The 21,956-nt window shown below is 38.0% G+C and overlaps 1 protein-coding gene across 6 annotated transcripts in view; it reads left to right on the top strand.

Annotated features, from left to right (window-relative positions):
• The window catches only part of APBB2 (amyloid beta precursor protein binding family B member 2), a 374,634-nt gene that overhangs the window by 115,750 nt on the left and 236,928 nt on the right, over positions 1–21,956 (top strand). For 2 of the 6 annotated variants that reach the window (XM_051964462.1, XM_051964458.1), the window contains exon 1: positions 21,678–21,766. The exons of 3 other annotated variants lie outside the window; for them this stretch is intronic. Coding sequence is in view for 1 of the 3 variants with exons in the window: in XM_051964459.1 (XP_051820419.1) it covers positions 21,721–21,766 (46 nt within the window). In the remaining 2 variants the exon portion in view is untranslated. Of the gene's footprint in view, positions 1–21,648; positions 21,767–21,956 lie in introns of those variants that run through there. One more of the 6 variants, XM_051964459.1, reaches the window with a different exon arrangement.

Raw genomic sequence — 21,956 nt, 5'->3', positions numbered from 1 at the left:
TTCTTAAATTAAAGACATTGAGTTTCCATTTTTCATTCATGGTAGAAACCTAGAACAAGCTTTCCTGGTGTCTTTCACATAAATTAATATAAAAGATGAACGCAACTATTTTGTCTTGGAAATTTCTGTGGTTTATTGTATTGTTAGGATGATTGCAGTGACAGTGTAGCAGGTGGGGAGTGATGGCCAGCATTTTGTTTTAATTTTCAGTTTTTATAGCTATGTTTTGTTTTTGCATCATCTTCATTCCGGAATCTATCCTTTTCCCCCTTTACCCAGAAAAATATTCCTCGTAACAAAGATTTAAAAAGCGAGGGGAGAGGAGGAGGAGGAGAAAGCAGTTCATTCAGATAAAAGTAGAACACAAATCAAGTCTGACCACATAGACAATGTTGTAGTTACTGTATATATATTTCTTCGCTGATACAAATCTATGGTTTTTTTTTTTCTGAATTTCTCATTCATCCTTTCTTATGGTGCAATAATATTTCATTACCTTCATAGGCTACAATTTGTTCAGAAAAGGGCCTACAAGCAAATACAGTTTCGATCTTTTTACCCTGTTGTTTTTCTCAGAACTCCCTTTTACTTCTCCTAGATCTCTCCTGGCCAACATTCTAGTCATTGTGTCACTGGCTCTCTTCTCTCCCCACTTTTCCTAAGCTTTATGTCAATTAAGCGTTTTCTCTTTTGTGACTCTCCTTCTCCCCTACCATCCCTTTCCCGAGTAAGTGATCACTGCGGTGAACCATCATTGTTGTGAAAAAAGGCTGGAGAAGAAAGAACATATTGTATGGAAGACTACACTGCCCTCAGTGATCCTAGGGCTGTTTGAAATCTGCCATTTGCCTTTTCTGCCAAAATGACTATTGTTGTTTTACACACACATTTTATGTTTTCCTCCCCGTATAATCTTTGTTCCAAATTTATCAATCTCTTATATGCAGGTGAAATTAAGGATATGGACAGGTTAACATACTCACAAATGAAATGACTGATACTTTGAATGTAAAATTTATGATTTAACATCCTATTAGAATCCAGTTGTAAAAGATCTCCCAGAAAAGTATTTCACTGCTCAGTGTAAAACATAATTTTGGATTACATAAATGGGTAAAAGGAAAAAGATGACACTGAAGAAATGTTAGCTGGAGACTATGATAATATGATAATATCTGGGTAATTACTGTCAATAATATCCCTATCCACACAAATTTCCATTGAAAATATGTCTTTTTAGGTAGTTTGCTTTTTATGAACAACATTGTCAAGCTATCCAATTATATGCCACTTTAGTATGGACTTTCTAAGTTTTATAATGGCAGCTTGGCAATAGAAAATAGATTTTCCACTTGAATGTGTAAAAGAATCCTGAATTTAAAGAATCAGCATTTTACAATAATTTTAGAGAGAATCACTTTAACTTTTCTGTTTTCCATCACTGCTTTTCACTTGTGAAATGTTTTAATTGTTCCCATAAAGTTAAAGCATGTTTTACTGGTTTTTTTTCCCTCCAATTGAAGAATTCCTCCCAAATTCTTCAGTCCTAAACTACTACAGCCAAATATTAGGGATTAAATTGAACATTAAAAAAAAATAATAATCTGAAACAGTGGAAAACCCCAGGATTTTAAAGGAATAGCTGATTAAGATTGAACATTAAAAAAAAATAATCTGAAACTTTTAAAGGAATAGCTGGATGAGATTGAACATTAAAAAATAATAATAATCTGAAACAATGGAAAATCTCAGGGTTTTAAAAGAATAATTGAAACCCCGTACATTTAAGATGTAGTCTTTGTGTTCAGGTTTATTTTTGTTTATTCTTAACTTTGACTTTCTTTGTTTTGCTATGTGACTGTTCAAAACTATTGACTGTTGGATTGCCAATTAGATTGCTTAATTAGCTTAGGAGCAAATTAGGAAACACTACAGGTATTCAGGAAAACTTTATCCTACTAATTTTTTTAAATTTAATTTAATTTTATAATAACTTTTTACTGTCAGAACCCATGCCAGGTTAATTTTTTTTTTTTTTTACAACATTATCCCTTACACTCGCTTCTGTTCCGATTTTTCCCCTCCCTCCCTCCACCCCCTCCCCTAGATGGCAAGCAGTCTTATATATGTTAAATATGTTCCAGTATATCCTAGATACAATATATGTTTGCAGAACCAAACAGTTCTCTTGTTGCACAGGGAGAATTGGATTCAGAAGGTAAAAATAACCTGGGAAGAAAAATATCCTACTAATTTTGTAAACTATTAGGTTCTTTACAAATTGAGTGGCAGGCCTGAAGTGAGAAAGAATTCAAATCTGATCTCAACCACTAATTAACTGTGGGACTCTAGGCAAGTCACTTAACACTCTTTGCCTCAGTTTCCTCATCTGGAAAAATATTAGGTTCTTAACATCTCCTCTGAAATGATCTTCATTTTTTTCCAGTAGTTATACAGAGTTTTTTGCATGTTGTCTCCTCCCATTAAATTGTGACCTTGTAGAGGGCAGGGATATTTTTTGCTTTTTTGTGTATTCCTTGCCATTAGTACAGTACAGTGCCTAGTACATAATAGGCAATTAATAAATGCTCGTTGCTAATTTGGACATACAGTTCCAGATTATATTACATAAAAATCAACCAATAACTCATTAAACTTATTTCCCAAGAGCCCATACTACTATCTCTCCTGCTTCATTTATACTAACTCTTTGCTGCTCATATTTATACCAAGGCTGCAATGGTGCTCCATTTGTAGATGATCATATTCAACCTGTCCTGTCACATGCCAAAGCTTGGAAAATAGGGATTTTTCATTCCCTTGGTTCAGTATACATTGTTAGACATATCTCTTTTGTGGAAGAAAATCTCCTACTGTTCAGGAGCTCCATGAAATTTTTAACATCATCTGTGACTCCATCTCACTGTTAAAGAGAATCCTAAATGGCTATTCCTATTTCTTATTGTGGAGAAGGGATAGACCTAATTTTTCTTTTTTCTTAATTACATTTTTTCAATGAATAACAACAACAAAACCTACTTTCTCTTTATCCTATTTCGCCCCCTCCCCTACAGTTGAGAGAGAAAGGGAGAAAGAAAAACAACAAACACACATGTATAGTGGAGCAAAATAAATTCTCACATTGGCTATATCCAAAGCATGGACTCTTGTCATTTCTCTATCTGAAAGTGGATTTATTGCTTCATCCTCAGTCTTTGATCTAAGTTCCCAAGACTTCAAATTTGTTTGTCTTTACTATGTTCTTGCAGTTTTAAAAATTGTTCTGGTTATGCTTACTTCACTGTGCATCAGTTCATGGAAGTCTTCCTGGGTTTCTCTAAAACTCTCTCTCTTTTTTTTTTTTTTCATTATATGGGTATAAAATAATTTGTTTAGCTATTCCTCAATTAATAAGCATCTCCTCGTGCCCTAGCTTTTACCTATATAAAAGAGGTCCTGCAAATATGTTGGTCCCAGGGCTGGAGGAGACTGTCATCCCAAAGAATCCAGCGTCCAGCATACAGCCACCAGCCGCCAGCCTCCAGCAATGAATGGAGGAACCCCAACTTTTTAAATACCTTTTCTTTAACGAAAGGAAAGAGTAAGAAGTGAGGGAAAACCTCTATCAGGATAGGGAGGCCATAAATCTTAGAAAACCCAGAGACAGGATGTCTGAATACAAAGAAGTAAAGATATCAGTGAGATATCTTGGAATATTTTAGAGGGATATTGTAAATCTTTGAGGACAGAAAAGAGTCAGGAGGCCTACTCTCTTGTTTATCTTGCTAATTTATAACCTTTGAACAAATAGTCCCCAGTCTTACTGGGTCAGAGGGAGATTTACAACTAAAGAGATTGAGACAGAACGGTTAAGGAAACTGAGACTTGTACAGGGAAACTGAGTCAGGACAGTTAAATAGAACTGTGGCATAACCCTGTCATATGCCCCCAAAGGCTGGATGACCACTTCTCTTCTATGCTGTAGGTATGAGTTGTACCCGGTGGCCTTGGAACCAGGCGATTTTGTGGACTGATGACAGTAGATTAGTGGACTCCTGGAATCCCAGAAGTATGATGTGGATGGGAAGGAGAAAGCAGCCTAGCTGAATGAAAGAGCAGCAGAATGATGTAGGGAAGGCACGGATTGTGGCTTAACTGCCTGAATGACGGATTTGGATCGGGTGGCCTTTGAGATCCCCCTTGAAAGAAACCCAAAACGTGTCTCAGTCTCATGCCTACAGCTTTGGTTTTTATAGTGATGGTGCCATGAAAGTTGGAAAAAGGAGGCAGAGAGTGCTAACAATCAGTTTTTATTTAGTTTAGCTATATCAGTTTGCCAGTTGGTGTTTTGAATATGCTTTCTGGAGTTTCACTCATTTCACAGCCTGAAGGTAGGATACCTATGAATTTGCCTGCTTTGTACCCAGTGATTACTGACCTGGAGTTGTGGTTTAGTCGAGTCATCTTTTTGTGGCCTCATTTTGGGGTTTTCTCCGCAGAGATAACTGGAATGGTTTGCCATTTCCTTTTGCAACTCATTTTATAGGTGAGGAAACTGAGATAAGCAGGGTTACGTAATTTGCCCAGGATCACATAGTATCTAAGGCTGGATTGGAATTCAGGCCCTCCTGATTCCAAGTCCTTCACTCTATCCACTCTGCCACCTATCTGCCCTGACCTGAAGAGACTCATTCCTTAATATATTTCTGGAAAACTCACCTTTAGAATGGCCTTATAAATCCTCAGAAGACTTCTTTCATTTTTTGCATCTCTCTCATCTAGGTGGCCATATTACCTCTCTAGTGCTATGATGATTAAATTGCTTGGTTTTTTTTTTTTTTTTTTTTTGACACATTCCAGCATGCTGTATGGGAATCAGCCTCCTATTGTGATCTCCAGATGAATCATAGCAGGGTATGGGGGTGCGGGTGGGGGAATCCTTAGATTGGCTGAGATGAAATTATCTCCTGCTTTTTAAAACCTAGTGCGATCACAATATAATTCACTTGTACAACTAGAAAATGAAACTTTTATTTTAACTGCTCTTTGATTTTTCATGAGGACCAGTAGAACAAAGAAGAATCTGGGAGCTTATGGGGTAGAGAAAGCTTGGGGAGTGGATAGAATTTGAAGCAGAGCTGACATCTCCAAACTGATGAATTTCTTTCAAGGTGATTTATATTTTTCCAAGGAAGCTAAAAGGACTGGGTGATTGATTTCTACATTTGACTTTATGAAATAACTCCTTCGGGCAGGCAAATGGTTTGCATCCCCTGTTCTTGCTTAGCATTTGTTGGTAGGCATCCTTGATGTCGGGCACATTAGAAATGCTCTTAAAGTGCGGCTTTAAAAAAATTATTTGTTCTTTTGTCATGAAAAACTTGGTCCATTCCTGGCGACAGTGGGGTCCAGTTTGGAATTTTTGCTCGACTTTCTTACAGTATTTGACTCTTGTCCAGAAAGCCTATTTGTATCCACAGCCCAACCAATACCATCTATCTTAGTTACCACCCACACCTGCCAAATGCATGTGGATCACCTGAGATATATGCAGATAAATTACCTAACACTCAGCCTCCTCAAACCTGAAATCTAATTGCTGCAGTATATAGGACTGATTGATGTATCTTTCCTCCAGTATTGATATTTTCCTTCATTTATGTGCAGACTTTTAGTTTCTGTTACAGTCTGATTTTGCGTTACTTTCTCCTTCCCCCAAAAACACATTCTGCATTTCAGCAAAGGGGGACTTGTAATGTTCTTTTTGGCTTTCTGGAGGTCTTTGGACCAGCCTTCGTTTCAGCAGAGTAATCACCATGAGAATAGCCAGGGATAAAGTCCAAATTCTTTATTATCTCCTTGACAGTCTAGTTTCCTTGCCTGGGGCCGGGCCTCCAGAATATGTCTTGATTTCTGTGGGGGAGGCAGGAGAACCACCACACGGTCTCTGTCTTGAAGTCTATCTCTGTCTGGGAGCTTGTGCTTCAGCTTCCTGTCCTCTGTCTTTCCCCGAGTCTGTTCCGGTCCCCCAAGGTGGCAGGAGATGGAATGAATATTGAGTCCGGGGGCTTGTGCTCCAGCCTCCAGCCACCAAAAAGGTAAGTAGATTGTCATCTATTCCACAAGATTCACATCTAAGATGATGTAATTATAATAGAGCTTATAAGCTGGGACAAACTCAGCCAGAGACATTTATTTTATCTCCCACCTTTGTGGCAGCTGGAGGCTGGAGCACAAGCCTTCGGAGTCAGGGAAACTTCAAGACGGAGACCATAGTGGTGGTCCTCCTGCCTCCCTCCCTGAGACAAGCCTGTCTGAAGGGCCACCAGAAAGCTATCCAAGCCCCAGGCAAGGAGACAGACTTTAAAGGAGACAATAAAGACTTTTGGACTTTATCTCCTGGCTATTCTTGTGGTGATTATTCTCCTGAAACAAAGGCTGGCCCTAAAATCTCCAGAAAGCTAATCAGAATACTACAGGGAGGGACTAACAGCTAAAATTATAATTTCATTTCCCACCATAGCTGTAGAAGCCAGTTTCCATGCCTGGATTTCATTCCTTCCTCATGTCTACCTCTCAGAATCCTTATCTTTCTTTTAATATTCAACTCAGGTACCACTCCCTCTGTGAAATCTTCCCTGATTCTTTTAGTTAACAGCCACAATAATCATTTATAATAAGAAAAAGCAGGGAAATAATTCAGATTTATGAAAACACAGGGTCTTATAATTCTATTTCAGTATTAGGTTGTCAGAACCCGAATTAACAGAAGGGTGGTTGTTTAAAGAGCCTGAACTTGTTAAACTTGGTAGAAATTATATGATGCTGCATTGTCATCTGTAAAAAGTTAGCAACTTTTGAATTCCTAGCAAGCCATGACTAGAATGAAATTTTAGTCATTGTTATTCACGGACTGACAGATGACAAATCTCTCGTACTATCAATATAGGACTCAAATCTTTTTGAAAACTCAATTAACTCTTGAACTAGAGCATCATCACAGGCCAAACTGTTGCCTGTGATTGCCTGGATAGGGCACTGAATCACAGAAATATAAAAATGACATTTCTAATAGAAGTTACCTTACCACATATTTATAAACCACAAGCTCCATGGAACAAATAGCTCTTAAAATATAGATTTCTAACAGAGGAAACCAAAATCACATGGGAAAAAGATGAGGTAGATATCATCCCTATTGTGCTGTCTGCTACTGGAATTATACCAAAGTTGCTTTCAGTGAGCCCACAGAATATGAGCTTATATCCTAATACTTTTATTCAACTGCAAAAGCAGTTATTTTTATCTATCCTTAAGATAGTTCAGAGAACATTAAATATAAAAGTAATTTGTTCCCGATTTGTTTTGGCAGGAACTTTGTTGAAAAGATGAGTCAAATTAATTAGAATAATATTAATCACTGACATTCATACAATTTATTTATTTTTTGCTGAGGCAATTTGCTGAGGCAAGTGTGACTTGCCCAGGGTCACACAGCCAGGATGTGTTCCTTTATGCAATTCTTAAAGCATTTTGAAGCCATATTACTCTCTCCCTCCTTTAGCTATCTTGTGTTTGTTTAGCTGTATACATAGTTTCACCCTTTAGTAGATTGTAAACGCTTTGAGGTCAAGGTCTGATTTATTTTGTGTTCTTATTTTATAGCATAGTGCTTTGCATATGCTATGATAAATGGGAGGTTTTGGTTGTTTTTCATACCCACTTGTAACCTGGCACTAATGGCTTTTGAATTTTTTTCTTTTTCAACTTGTTTTCAATTATATTTGTATACCTCTTCCCCATTTACTTCTAACATAATAATCACAAATGCAAAATATAAGTCTAACATAATTTGCAAACAGATTGAGTTCTGAAAGTTTATGAGTTAGTTATATATAAAAAAACACTTTCCCCATCAAAATAGCGTTTTAAAAAGGTGGCCACCCTGCTATAAGAGACAGCTAGATGGTTCAGATAGAGTGCTGAGTCTGCAGTTAGGGAGACCTGAGTTTAAATCTGGCCACAGACATTGGGCAAGTATCTTATCCTCTTTTGCCTTAATCCATTGGAAAAGAAAATGGCGAACCACTTTTATGGACAATGTGGCACATGGGGTCAGAAAGGCTCAGACATTCTGAAGAGCGATAACTCTTTGCTGCTAAATGTTAGATGGGGGATTCAGACTCGAGTCTCCTGAAGCCAAATCTACCTTTTCTTCTGTCTCGAGCAGCACTTTAAGCTTTTTATGGCTAATTAGGGAAGGAAAGGTTAAAGAAATCAGTGACTTTGGGAAGTACTTGGGGGAGACTTTTAGGGAGGCTGCCTATTTCTTTATAGTAAACAGATCCATTCTTCAGAGCCCTAAAGGCAGGTGGGTAGCCATGGCACATCCTCGAATCTCGGTTAACCTCAGCTACCTCATCTAAAAATGGATATAAAGATGCTTCTTCCTCCACAGAGAGCTTAAGATTTTCAAAACTCTATATAAGTGATGCTGCCACTGGCCACTTAAATGTGCCTTGGGGTGGGAGGATGTGAAGGGAGGCTGACCACTTAAGTGCACTGATGTCTCTGGTCCTCTCTTGGACGTCTGCCTTGGGCTAAAAGGTCACTCCTGCTCTGGCCTCAGTCTGGGATGCATGGAGGAGCCTTCAGGAGGTCCCCCAGGATGGGGAAGTTGTTCCGGTGGCTCCACTTGTCCAAGTTCTCACCCTGTTCCTGGTCGGCTTTTTGTTTTCTGCTTCCTCAGGATGACATCCCGCCAACCTCTGAGCCATCCTTTTCTGGGTTTCTTTGGCGATAAAAGCAGCCAGGGTCGCTGGCCCTCAATTCCTCATTTCCCAGATGCACGTTCACAGGATACAACTAATGCACTCCCTTCCTGATTCTTTGGAGTAGAATCTTATATATATTCTCTTCTGTCTCTTTATTTTTCTTCTTCTTGAACCATGTTCAAAAACACACCTCAGGGTCTCAGAAAAGACCACTAGTCCCTCAAGCTTCCATTTCTTTCCTTTGAAAGCTGCCAGCTAGTTAATACATAAAGTCATCTCTTTTGGCGTGTCAGAGATATGGCTCCCCATCCTGTTTACACTTAATCATGCATTTTCATAGTTGTTTTCAGATAATAGCACGTCCTTAATGCAAAGGAGTAACAACAGGCATGAGAATGTTGGGCTTCACAGAAGGGCCAGATAGTAGCAGAGTAGATACTGAACCTTGTGCTGTCCCTGCCATCAGTGTGGGATTATTCACGCTTCTCCCTGCAGATGGATGGAGCGCCCGTTCCAGATAGACACATGCACAATCATGTTTGCATTTGTCTGATAGGCTGGAGTTCTTTTAGTGAGAAATAACTTCTCCAAGTGTTTTTGTATATTCTTTTCCACTTTATTTGATCTCCTTGTGGTGTAGACCTAGTAAGTGGTGTCATTTTTTGGCTAATGTTGTAATGAGAGGGAGAAATGAAAGGAAACAGTGAAAGTAGAAGGGTTACCATCTAAGTGTCTAATTTTAGTTAAAGTAGAGAAGCAGCACAAATTTTGATGTGCCTCATCTCTGAAACACACTTCCTTCTTATTCATGGCTCTGCTCAAGTGCCATCAAACCTTTCCTGATTGTTTCCCTATTCCCCCCTCCATCTGCTAGTCTTTCTCCACTCCCAACCCCTAGAAAAATGTGGTTTTCAATCATTTCATTTGTGTCTGGGGGCCCTTTTGGAGTTTTCTTGGCAAAGCTGCTTGGAGTGGCTTGCCATTTCCTTCTCCAGCTCATTTTATAGATAAGAAGGAAAGGAAGGCAAACAGGGTTAAATGACAGCCAGTGTCACATAGCTAATAAGTATCTGTGGCCACATTTGAACTCAGATCTTCTGATTCCAGACCCACACTCTGTTCCCCCATTCTCCAATCGATGGGCATCCCCTTAGTTTCTAATTCTTGGCTACTCAAAAAGAGCTCTAAATATTTTTGTATATTCTTTTCCATTTTATTTGATCTTATAGCCCTAGTAAGTGGTATCATTTTTTGGCTAATGTTGCAATTGTTTTAAAATTTCCCCCCATATCAAGTGATTTTTATTCTGGAAATTGTCTATGAGAAAAATGGGACAAACACTGCCTCTAGTGCTACTATGTGGCTAGTCAAATACAGATTAGATTTTTTATGTCTTATTTTTGATTGGAGTGTGTGTGTGTGTGTGTGTGTGTGTGTGTGTGTGTGTGTGTGTGTTTGTACCCAAGAAGAAAAAAAGGGTTTTCGTGGAATTCTTTTTCCAGAGTTTTAGATCTAGGTTCATTTATTTTAAATTGTTATTTTAAAGAATTTTTGTTTCCAAGGAGTTATTTCATATTTTCTAATGCTATGTATGTATGATTATGACTCTAGATAGTAAACTTGCTAATATTCATCCAAGCAAAGTTGATTGGCCAGAATAAAGAACCTACCAACTATTAAGAAGGTAAAACTTTTGGCCAAAAATAAAGGCTCTCAACCCTAACTCCCTTCCCTGGCCTGGCCCTAGGCATATTCATAATGATTCACAGAATCACAGTGTTAGAGGAAGAAGGGGCCTGAGAGGTCAATCAGGACCACCCCCTCTACTTTGCTTTACTTATAAGTAGATGTAACCAAGATTATGTAAATCACATAGCTATTCATACCACAACTTTTATAATTGATTATAAACCTAACAAATAAATTGTTAAATAGATGTTAGAGTGCCATGTGAGCCCAGAATCAAGACCCTTCATTTTGGCATTTCTGAAAAATATGTACTTTTCTTTTAAGACATTTGTGTCCTGTATTTGTAAACCAAGGTTTAACATCTGTAGGAGTCATCTCAAAGATAGCATTTCTTCCTTTGAAGCTATTCAGGCCTTGTATAACCATGGCTTTTTTGTGTTTACAGAATTAGAATGCTTCTGCTTTATGACAAACTAGAGCCAGAAATTCAATCAATTTTGAGTAATAAGCAGTGAACTACTTATGGATATAAAACCCAATATAGGTGCTGCTCTAATTGCCATTACTGGAAGGATCATCCCCTGTAATGAGGAAGACATATTCCTTCCCTTGGGGTTTCCACAGGTTAACTGATTAAATTGTTGCAATCTTCAATTGGAAGAGGAGGAGAAAGGGAAGGAGGGAGGGAAAGAAGGAAGGAAGGATGGTTTTTTATTATTATTATTATAGCTTTTTATTTACAAGATATATGCATAGGTGATTTTTCAGCATTGACAGTTGCAAATCCTTTTGTTCCAACTTTTTCCCTCCTTCCCTCCACTCCTTCCCCCGGATGGCAGGATGACCAATACATGTTAAATATGTTAAAGTATAAGTTAAATACAATATATGTATACATGTCCAAACAGTTATTTTGCTGTACAAAAAGAATGGGACTTTGAAATAGTGTACAATTGGCCTGTGAAGGAAATCAAAAATGCAGGCGGGCAAAAATAGAGGGATTGGGAATTCTATGTAATGGTTCTTAGTCATCTCCCAGAATTCTTTCCCTGGGCGTAGCTGGTTCAGTTCATTATGCTTCATTGGAACTGATTTGGTTCATCTCATTGCTGGAGATGGCCACGTCCATCAGAATTGATCATCATATAGTCTTGTTGTTGAAGTATATAATGATTTCCTGGTCCTGCTCATTTCACTTGCATCAGTTCATGTAAGTCTCGCCAGTCCTCTCTGTATTAATCCTGCTGGTCATTTCTTACAGAACAATAATATTCCATAATATTCATATACCACATGGGCATCCATTCAGTTTCCAGTTTCTGGCCACTACAAACAGGGCTGCCGCAAACATTCTTGCACATACAGGTCCTTTTCCCTTTTTTAAGATCTCTTTGGGATATAAGCCCAGTAGTAACACTGCTGGGTCAAAAGGATATGCACAGTTTGATAACTTTTTGAGCATAGTTCCAATTGCTCTCCAGAATGGCTGGATGTGTTCACAATTCTACCAAAAATGCATCAGTATCCCAGTTTTTCTACTTCCCCTCCAACATTCCGCATTATCTTTCCCTGTCATTCTAGCCAATCTGACAGGTGTGTAGTGGTATCTCAGAGTTGTCTTAATTTGCATTTTTCTGATTAATAATGACTTGGAGCATCTTTTCATATGGCTACAAATAGTTTCAATTTCTTCGTCTGAGAATTGTTCATATCCTTTGACCATTTATCAATTGGAGAATGGCTTGATTTCTTATAAATTAGAATCAATTTTCTATATATTTTGGAAATGAGTCCTTTATCAGAACCTTTGAATGTAAAAATGTTTTCCCAGTTTATTGCTTCCCTTCTAATCTTGTCTGCATTAGTTTTGTTTATACAAAAACTTTTCAATTTGATATAATCAAATTTTTCTTCTTTGTGATCAATAATGATTTCTAGTTCTTTGATCATAAATTTGAAAGAAAGAATATTAAGGACCATGCCTAAGTGAAGGGACAGGTCAATTTTCTAAGAGCCTCCACAGCTGTGAACATCTGAAGGTGTTTCAAAACAGCCTTTACTGACACAGGTGTTGCTTGTTTACTGGGGAAATAAATAGGAGGCAGAGGGGAAGAGGAGGGAGGTCAGACGACATAACTGCCTCTCGGTTTCCTTGTGTCACCATCATCGTCTCACAGGAAGAGAAGAAAAGGTCTATCAGAGGTAAAGCAAAGTCACATATTGTGTTCCCAACAGAAGGAGAAAGAGAGAGAATGAGACAGAGAAAGAACTTTTACTAAGCGTTAACTTTCACTTGTTTTTTTCTTTTCTCTTTCCTGAATTTCTTTTTAATCCAGTTTAGTACTTTATTTTTAAAAGGATTGCATTTTGTCTTGAGTCTAAACTTCCAGAGAACACTAAAAAATACCAAAACAGAAACAAAAAGAAAAAAAAAGAGGAAAAATGTTTGGAGTATGCTAAGTTTTAGCTAGATTATATCTATATTAAATCAAATTGTTTTGCTCATGACCCTGAAATATACTGGACTTGCAGTGAGTTGAGCTGAGTTCAAAACTGTCTCGAGAGATTTGCTAAGTTTTATAATTATCAGATCTCTAATTCTTTGGTCTTCTCAAATCTGCGCAGTGGGGGCAACATTTACATTAACCCAGTGGCATTGTTGTAAATTAAAGTGCTTTAAAATTTTTAGGAATTATTATTTCTGTGGAGGTAGAATACATTTCTCTTGTGGAGAAAGGGGGGAGAAATAATACATATATACATAACAAACTATTTGCTTAATAACAGGTACTAGAATTTTGAGAGAATTTTAAGAATATTGGTCTGGAAACTATATCATAGTTTCCAGATTCAATTGTCTTTTTTTTTTTTTTTTAAAGACATTTGTTCCTTTTCATTCAAACTTTCATGTTATTTTTTTATTTTTGTTTATTTTCCCCTCCCTTCTGATTTGATTTCTGGAAGTTTGGGCTCAGGGAAAAATGTGAGATTTTATTAATTTAAGGGGTAAAAGTCATGAATTAATCCTTTCCAAAATAAAGTGCTATACATTTTAACAGTTATATTTTCAAGTTCTTTTGAGTACACTGATGTGTAGTTCTACTGAATCTGGGACTCTTTTAGGACAAACAGGTACCCTTGGCCAAGAAAATGGTCTTTGACACCTTCTTTCTGTTATTTATTTCATCACTCCATACTACTCAACAAACAAAAAATGTTCTTTTTTTTTGCTTTTTTCCTTCTTTGCTCCAATAAAGTTAAATTAAAAAACAAAACAAAACCATAAACTAGCCTAATGGGTCACTGGCATTTGTTAATATCATAAGTTTTTCTTGCCAGCTCATTCTGAGCTGTCCTTAAGACCACAAGTCACACTTTTGTTTTTATTTTTCATTGTCCCATTGCAGGTGCCTTCTACTCTTTGAAGGATGAAATTATAAGTAAGGCAAGCCAGGAAATTATTCATATCCTTGCTTTAGATAAAGGCCTTGAGGAGATGTCAAGATAATTAGCTTCCCATAGCTAGTCCTTCATGCCTTCATGCCAGACTTGTGATCTCTTCCCCAATCTTTTCATTTATGTGCATTTTCTTTTTTTTGTTTTCTGTCTAGGTGGACTGTACTATGTAATCTAATGACAGGATTGGTTTTTTTTTTTGTTTGTTTTTATAACTTCATCAATCTTCATTTAATTTCTACCTTATTTTCTTATTTCATATATTTCTTTATACAAATATGCTTTTTGATATACATGTATGATATATAATTTCATAATAGAAAATGTATACCAAAATATGTAGTTATATGAAATTATATGTGTATTATAGAATGCTATTTATTTTATGTATTATGACATAGAATATATTTAATACTTATATTTGTGTATTATATATATATAATATTCCCACTCCCACTGTGGTTCTTATTGAATAAAGAATATGTTTGCAAAGTCATAGTCCAGTGATAGATCCCACTCACCAAATGGGATGGGATCCTGAAGGGCTAAATTTGCCTTCTTTCATCAACTTCTCTAGCTCATTTTGCTGTACTTAGGTTTTGAACACTTGAGTGACTATCTCAGACTTTGCTTTTATTGATGGTTTTGCATAGGCAGTTAGCTGGCCAGTTGGGATATCCCAGAATCACTGGGATAGAGAAAATATCAGGGTTGTGAGAATATGCTAAGGGATTAAGTTTTAGAAAGGTGTCAATGGTTGGAGAAAGGACTGACTGAGCAGTCGGATTTCTCATGGGGTCTGTCCTTGAAATCCAGCCTTAGGACAGGTGTCCTGGGAATTTTAGCCGGCCCACTCATGGGATCTGGCTTGGGGGAATTCGTTTGGAAGGCAGCAGGTGGCAGTGGAAGATGGGTCGGGTCAGGGATGACTTCCGGAGCCCTGGAGAAGACCCTGGGGTGAGGATCTGGGCAGAAAGGGGCGTGGCTGGGAAGAGGCTGACTCAAACTCTGGGGTGAAGACAGATTCTGGAGGCAGGTGGTGGGAAAGACCCAGAGCTTGCTGGGAAGGCCCTAAGGCAAAGATAGAATCCCAGAGGCTGGTGGCAGGGACCTGAAATTGTCTGAATCAAATGTGATCATATATGGAAAGTGCTTTGCAAACCTCCAAGAGTTATATAAATATTAACTATTATTAGAATTGATATTTTTTAGCTCGATGGCAAATTTGAAAATAATAATATCTCCGTCAGCTTAGGAAAAATAACCACTATCCACTTGAAATAGCCAATTTAGGAAGAAAAAAAATGTGTTAGGACAGGATTCGGGTGAGGGCAGAAGAAAGGGAAGTTTTCAGAAAATGAGGAAAGAAAAATTGAAAGTGAAGAATGGAGGGGGAAAAGCAATGATGATTTTTTTGGAAATTGTTTTAAGGGAATTTGCAAAGGCTGTATTTTGATTTAAGAACTCTACTGAAGACAGTTCTCAGATTTAAGCTGCTTGAGTTGGAACATTTTGTGTATTAAAAAGAGAAGCTCTATAAAAATATTTGAAAGCAAAATTCTTCTGTCTGGACTGAGCAGCGTGTCTGGCAGAGAGAGAGAGAGCAGAAAAGCCAGTTGACCTCCCCAGCCCCGAGTAAGTTTACATTTTCCATCGAGCAGTGGAGAACACGTTCCCATTCTAACCACATTCTCCACATAGTTCTGTTTTGCCTCTTGACCTACTCCCTTAGTTAAATAGTTTGCTATTTGACAGCAATGAAACCACTGATTGGCTGCCCAGGTCGTGGATCCCTCTGTCTGTGAATGTAGAGAATCCCACAAAGACCCCACAGACAAGCTCTTTGGTGATGTCCATAGTTCTTGTTCATTTCACCTTCCCTCTACTGGTTTGCCTTCTTTTTATTTTGAAATAAAATTTTGTAGCTTAATTGCCAGACTTGCTAGTGTGGGGGTTAGGTACATCTAGATTTTAAAAAATCTTTATTGCAGTAACATTGTTCAGGAATAAAGGAGGAATAAAGGCATCTGGCAACTTCAGCTAATTAACAGGCAGGCAAGAAAGAGGAAGGGGGGGGGGGGGAAAAGGCTTTCTTTGGCTAATTCAGGCAGCGAGAATCTTGGGCATAGAGACCGGAGTCTGGGATTGTGTCGGAGCCAGTTGGGACCCGACATTTTCCTACCTGAGTACTTAAATTCTACCTCATGCACAATCTAGTTTATGATCCTGAACAGGGCTTTTAGTTTCTGTTTGCCTTACTTCTCGCATTTGTAAAATAGGGATTATAATAGTACCTACTTCCTAAGGTTGAAGGAAAATAGAATGAAACTGTATTTTAAATAGTATCATATTAATGCTAGGTGTTTGCCATGTGGTTATCTCAAAGCTAATGCCCCAAGTATTTAAGGACTTTTATCCAGTACCTATTTACTTATGTTTACTTTTTCCCATATGCAGTGCTAAGAAATTTTTATTGTTTGGTTTCTAAATACGTGGGAGGAGAGGGAGTTGGATGGGGAGACACAGACCGACAGAGATAAGGGCAGAGAGAGGATAGATAGACACACAGAGATAGGGACAGAGACAGAGAAACAAATGCAGAGAGATAAACAGAGAGAGAGATAAAAAGAGACAATGACAGAGATTTTTTTTTTAGGGTCTTTTTTTTGGGAGGGGAGGGGAGATTCCCTCCTCTGAAAAGAATTTATTTGTTTTGTTCCCTTCATTGATTTTCATTCCATCTTATCACTTCTAAAATGTTATTCTGTGATTTCTGGTCAGTATCCTTATTTGTTTCTTTTTAAATTTTTTTTGTGTTCCTCATGGAAGTAGAGCTTCTGAAGTATCAGGTTCAAGTTCCTTCCTCCTCTCTTCCCCCTCACCCCCACCAAACAAATTTTTGTGTCCTTGCCTTAATAGATCTAGCTTACTATTGTTCTTTTCTGTTGTGCTTAACTCTTAAAGTATTTGTGAGGGAAGTAAAATGGATAGAACAGTGGCCCCCATGGGATAAAGTGCCCAGTGTCTCAAATCCTGTGGTCCAGTTCCCTGGACAGGAGTCGTGCTCATTTGGGGAAGCCTATCTTGATGTTGCTCGCCAACCCCGCTTTCGTGTTGTTAGTATTTCCTCAGAAATGTCTTTCGTGTGGTTGTTACACAATTTTGCATGTATGTGTTATTTCTCCCAGTGGAATGTAAGAGCTTGAATCTGGGATTTTTGATTGGGGAATCTGCTTTTTGAATTTTAACTCGAGTGAGTAAGGCAGTGGTGATTAAGATATCATTTGTGAATTGATTGTGAAACATTCCCAACATATCTTCCCACCCATAAATCACTACCGATGACCCTACTCCTTTCTCCCTTCACTCCTTTGCCCTTGACCAAAATAAAACACTTAGGTGGGAAATTCTTTGTTCAATTACCTTCTGATTAATTCTTAATGGGGGCAGGAGAAGTAAACTGATCAAGGAAAAGAGTCTGAAGAACCATATTCTCCTAATGGTTTGAGATGGTCATAATATTATGGGAGACATACAGAATTGGAATTGTATAAGTTGTATAATATATTGTTTTAAATGTTGTTGGTCACTCATATCTGATTTTCTTGGTAAAGATGCTGCAGTGGTTTGCCATTTCTTTCTCTATAACTTATTTTACACATGAGAAAACTGATGTAAACAAAGTTAAGTGACTTGCCCATGGTCACACAGCTAGTAAATATCTGAAGCCAGATTTGAATTCAGGAAGAAGAGTCTTTGACTCCATCCTGTCATTCTATCCACTTAACCATCATCCTTCTTTTAAATGTTACAAAATCGGTTTGTAGTAAGTGATTTTAGCTTTTATCTACTTTTAAAGAAGCCCAAACTAATTAAAACGATAATCTTTTTGTTTATTTATCAATGTTCTCATAAGTTTCCATTTTGGAATAATAGTAATGAATTTAAGAGTAATAAATGTTAAAATGAGAAATGCTCTGGAGAAGGTGATATAAGAAACTAAAAAAGAAGTGGATTATTGGTGTTTGATTTTTTTTTTTTTTTTGGCGGGGCTCCTCTTCCCTTTTACCCTGTCATCATATTGGGGATTCTTGGAAGAAGTGTTAATGTATTTGTTAAGGATGATTGTTCTTATGAGCCATTTCTGGTCTTGAATATATTATTCCTAGTCCCATAAATATAGTGATAAAAAGTTGCAAAGTAAACACTTCAAGGCCTCATAAATACATCTCTTGCTGCTTACCTAAGATGTATGCCCTGTTTATCTTGATCTCTCATCAGATACCTGCCCCAGGAAAAGAATGAGGTACTGCTTTGTTCATTTCCTTGAATGATTTGTTTTTCCTTTGAGATACTGTGTAGGTTAAATGGAGAGAAATATTTTTTACTTTTATAGAGATTTTATAAAAATGTTTACTTTTATTTTCCTTTAACAGATGGAAAAAATTACATTTTCACCGAAACGATAAAACTTGCTCATCAGTGTTCTTGTCAAATAGTATTTCTTGACGTCCTTATGCTGTACAGACGCCTCCGGCACGTGCTTAAATGAAATGTTACACCTGATGAAGACTGCATGGAAATTTATATCCTAGTATAAAGGTCCCTAGTAATGGAATCCCACATGAATTAGGACTTCATTGGCCATATTGGTGGCTATTCTACTACATGATTTCATGATTTTTAAAAAGTCTATTAGTATGATTCTGAGGTGTGTTCTAAGAGAACTCTGTACCATCCATAGCTTTAGGCTTCTTTAGTCTATGATTTTGTCTGTGCAAGGAGAGTGATGTGGAAACATTCTGCACCAATGAAAATTGGCAGTTTGTCAGCTAAAGTCTGCCTGGAGTCCTGAGAAGTTAATTGAGTTTTCCTAGAGCTCATAACTAGTCTGCACCAAAGGCAGGGCTTGAACTTGTCTTTCTGATCCCAAGGTTAGCCCTCTAACCACTCCACCATGCTGTCTCCCAGTCAATTAATAAAATCACATCATCTCAGAGTTGAAAGGATTAGGATTACATTGTTTTTGGCTTCTCCATTTAAGAAGAATTTTGTTTCTTGATTCCCTTCATGAATTCTCTCATCTTGTCTATTTGAAAATTTTATTCTTTTACCCTCCCCAGTTCTTCTTTATAGATAAAATGAACAACAGTAACATAGCACCCTCCTTTTAGTTATCCTTAGTCTTCCTCACCTTGGGGCAGCTAGGTGATATAATAAATGGAGTCTGATCTTAGTCAGGAAAACTCATTTTCTGGAGTTCAAATCCAGCAGCAGACACTAGCTGTGTGACCCTAGGTTAAGTTACTTGACCCTGTGTGGCTCAGTTTCCTCATCTGTAAAATGATCTGGAAAAGGAAATGGCAAACCAGTCCCACTGCTGAGAAAACTCCAAATGAGGTCGTGACTGAACAACAAAGCCTTCCTTAAAAGCCTTCCTTATGTTTCAATTCATTTTGGCTTTCAACACTGTAGATATTTTTACAAGTCAGAACGGTGTTTTTCTTCTTTCTTCCATTATGTCTTCTTGCTTCCAACCTCTGTTTGTATCTTTTAAAAATTTAAGCGTGTCAGTGAGTTCCCTGTGTGTCCACATCTTGTTTTCTAAGCAGCTCCCTCCTATCTATGTCAGAATCTTTGTATCTTCAGACTTGTGTTTGACAGCTTTCCCTACTTCTTACAAAATTTAGCTCCTGAGAGCCTACCTTCTATTTCCTTCAGTTCTTTTGAAATTTGATTTCATATCTGCAAGTGAATGGAAAGATTTTCTAGTGCAAAGGCAATAGGCAAGTTTTCCCTCTTTCTACAAATATTTTTTTCATTTAAAAAGATGGAAATGTCAGTTTGATTTAAAGGAAGACTTAAAAAAAACTATTCTGATTGCTTTGTTTTCATAATAACAGCTAAATTGAATAGGTTTTTGTGACAAGCACAGCACTGTTAGACTATGTTGTCTTGGAAAGAAGAGAGGAAGAAAATAACTACTGAATTTGTTTTTCTATGTTTAGAAGTCATATCCACTTATTTCTCTATTTAAATAGATCTTGTTTACTTAAAATTTTATGATTTTTCAAGACTTCCTTATCAACAAATAAGTCATTTATGTTCCATCTGCTTTAGTATTTTCCATCACTTGGAGGCAAATGAGTAAGTTTGGTTCATTTTGGAACCCACTGGGAAGTGAGGAAGTCACTGTCTCTTTCACCACCCACAGGCAGAGAGGGAAGCCATTTTTCAGTGCATGTTTCCAGTGTAGGCAGTCAACTTGTGACAGTCTAAACTCTTCTGGTTCACTTCACTAATGAAGCTCTTGAAAGAGCTGCAGAATCAGGAGCTGACTAAAGCCAATGATTTAATGTTATTAAGTGAGCTAGAGCATTAGGACCAGTTGAAAGGACTCATGCTAATCACCTGGACTACCTGAAATAAAGGTCAGAGTTATTTTTTTGGTAAAGAAGCATTGATGTCATGTGTTTCTTTAACTTTATTTTTTATCAATTTTTTTGTTTTGTTTTGTTTTTGCTGTGGCAGTTGGGGTTAAGGGACTTGCCCAGGGTCACACAGCTAAGAAGTGTTAAGTGTCTTGAGTTCAGATTTGAACTCCAGTCTTCTTGACTACAAGGCTGGTACTTTATCCACTGTGCTACTCCCCCTAGTATGTCATTTTTATTATCTCTTGTAACAAAGAAAAGAAACAAGGAAAAGAAAAAAACAATTCCATTAAATCAACTACCACATCAGCTGAGTTTTGAATTCAGGTCTCCATCACTCCAAGTCCAGCGCTCGATTCCATAAACCACATTGCTTTTGTTTGATACACTCAGTGAGAAAGCATTGTTGAAAAGCTGTTCATCTTGGTGATAGTTGCTGTTTTCTTGCCTTCCCCCATCCCCTTACCATACTGCCCTGACCTTATAATGCCGTACCACTTCCCCAACCTCCCTGTCACTACATACTACATCCCCAACTGTCATAGTCTTGTAGAAAAGGCTTTTTCATCTAAAGTCAAAATAAAGAGTATTTCTGAGCTAGAATGGGACAGTGTTCTTTTGAATCTGTGCTGAAGCTTGGAGTATTTTTTTTTATGTCCTTCTACAGGAAAATGTAAGCTAAAGAAGAAGCCGGGTTCCTTACTGCTCTCCTGTCTAGACCCTTTAGCATTCTCTTGTGCGGCAGACCTCCTTTCTCCCTGCTCTGTTTAGGTTTGTTTATTTACCTCATTAATTTGGAAGGGCACCCTCTTTAATGAATTAGCGGGAGCCCATGGGCTCCAAGGGCGGCATTGGTCTGATGTCCGCCATCCACGCTCCAGAGGGTTTGTTCCCCCTTCTCTTTAAGAAAGCACTGAGGTTTTTACCAGCCTGTCACATTATTGGCAGCGATGCCGTCTGGGGCCTGAGGAGAAAAGGCAATGTGGACTGTATTAAACTAATGAGGCCGGGCTGGCCTGTTCTGTCTGCTCTATCTGCTGCAGAGAGACCCTGAAGTCTGATTGAGGACTTTCCGGGTCCAGCCCAATTCTTTACGGCGGCCACATATTAATTATCAACATTTGTTGCCTCGCTTGCCTGTAGCTATCTAGAGGCTTCCTCTCTGCTGATGTGACTGAATAATTTATAAACATGGTTATGGTGAAATTTGTGGTGGTCATTAGCATTTTAATGAAAAAAATGCTGTCATTATCCTAAATCTCCCTTTTGTTTCTACTTTTTTCCCCTCTCCTTTCCAGCTTAACGGCCTCAGTCTTTCCTAAGTACTTGGAAAACGCTGACAATTCCGGGTAATGTGCTGACTGGCCAGTATGGGCAGGCGATACCCAGGGGCTCACTGCCATCCGAGCAGCTCATGTATGTACCTTTCATTTTTATTAGAAACGTGTAGTGTGCCGAAGGTAGCGGCCTGTGTTGGGAGAGCTGAAGGCTGGAAGTGCTAAAGAAGAGCTCTTGGAAATGCAGAGAATGGCTTTTCCCGGGGCACCTTTTAATTTTTAACATTATCCTTGGATGGAGAAACTGTTTAAATGGGGGTAGTATCCTG

Source organism: Antechinus flavipes, chromosome 6 (assembly GCF_016432865.1).
Source record: "Antechinus flavipes isolate AdamAnt ecotype Samford, QLD, Australia chromosome 6, AdamAnt_v2, whole genome shotgun sequence".
Lineage (NCBI taxonomy): Eukaryota > Metazoa > Chordata > Mammalia > Dasyuromorphia > Dasyuridae > Antechinus > Antechinus flavipes.
The sequence above is the reverse complement of the archived record's forward strand: the minus strand, read 5'-3'. Positions and strand labels throughout refer to the sequence as shown.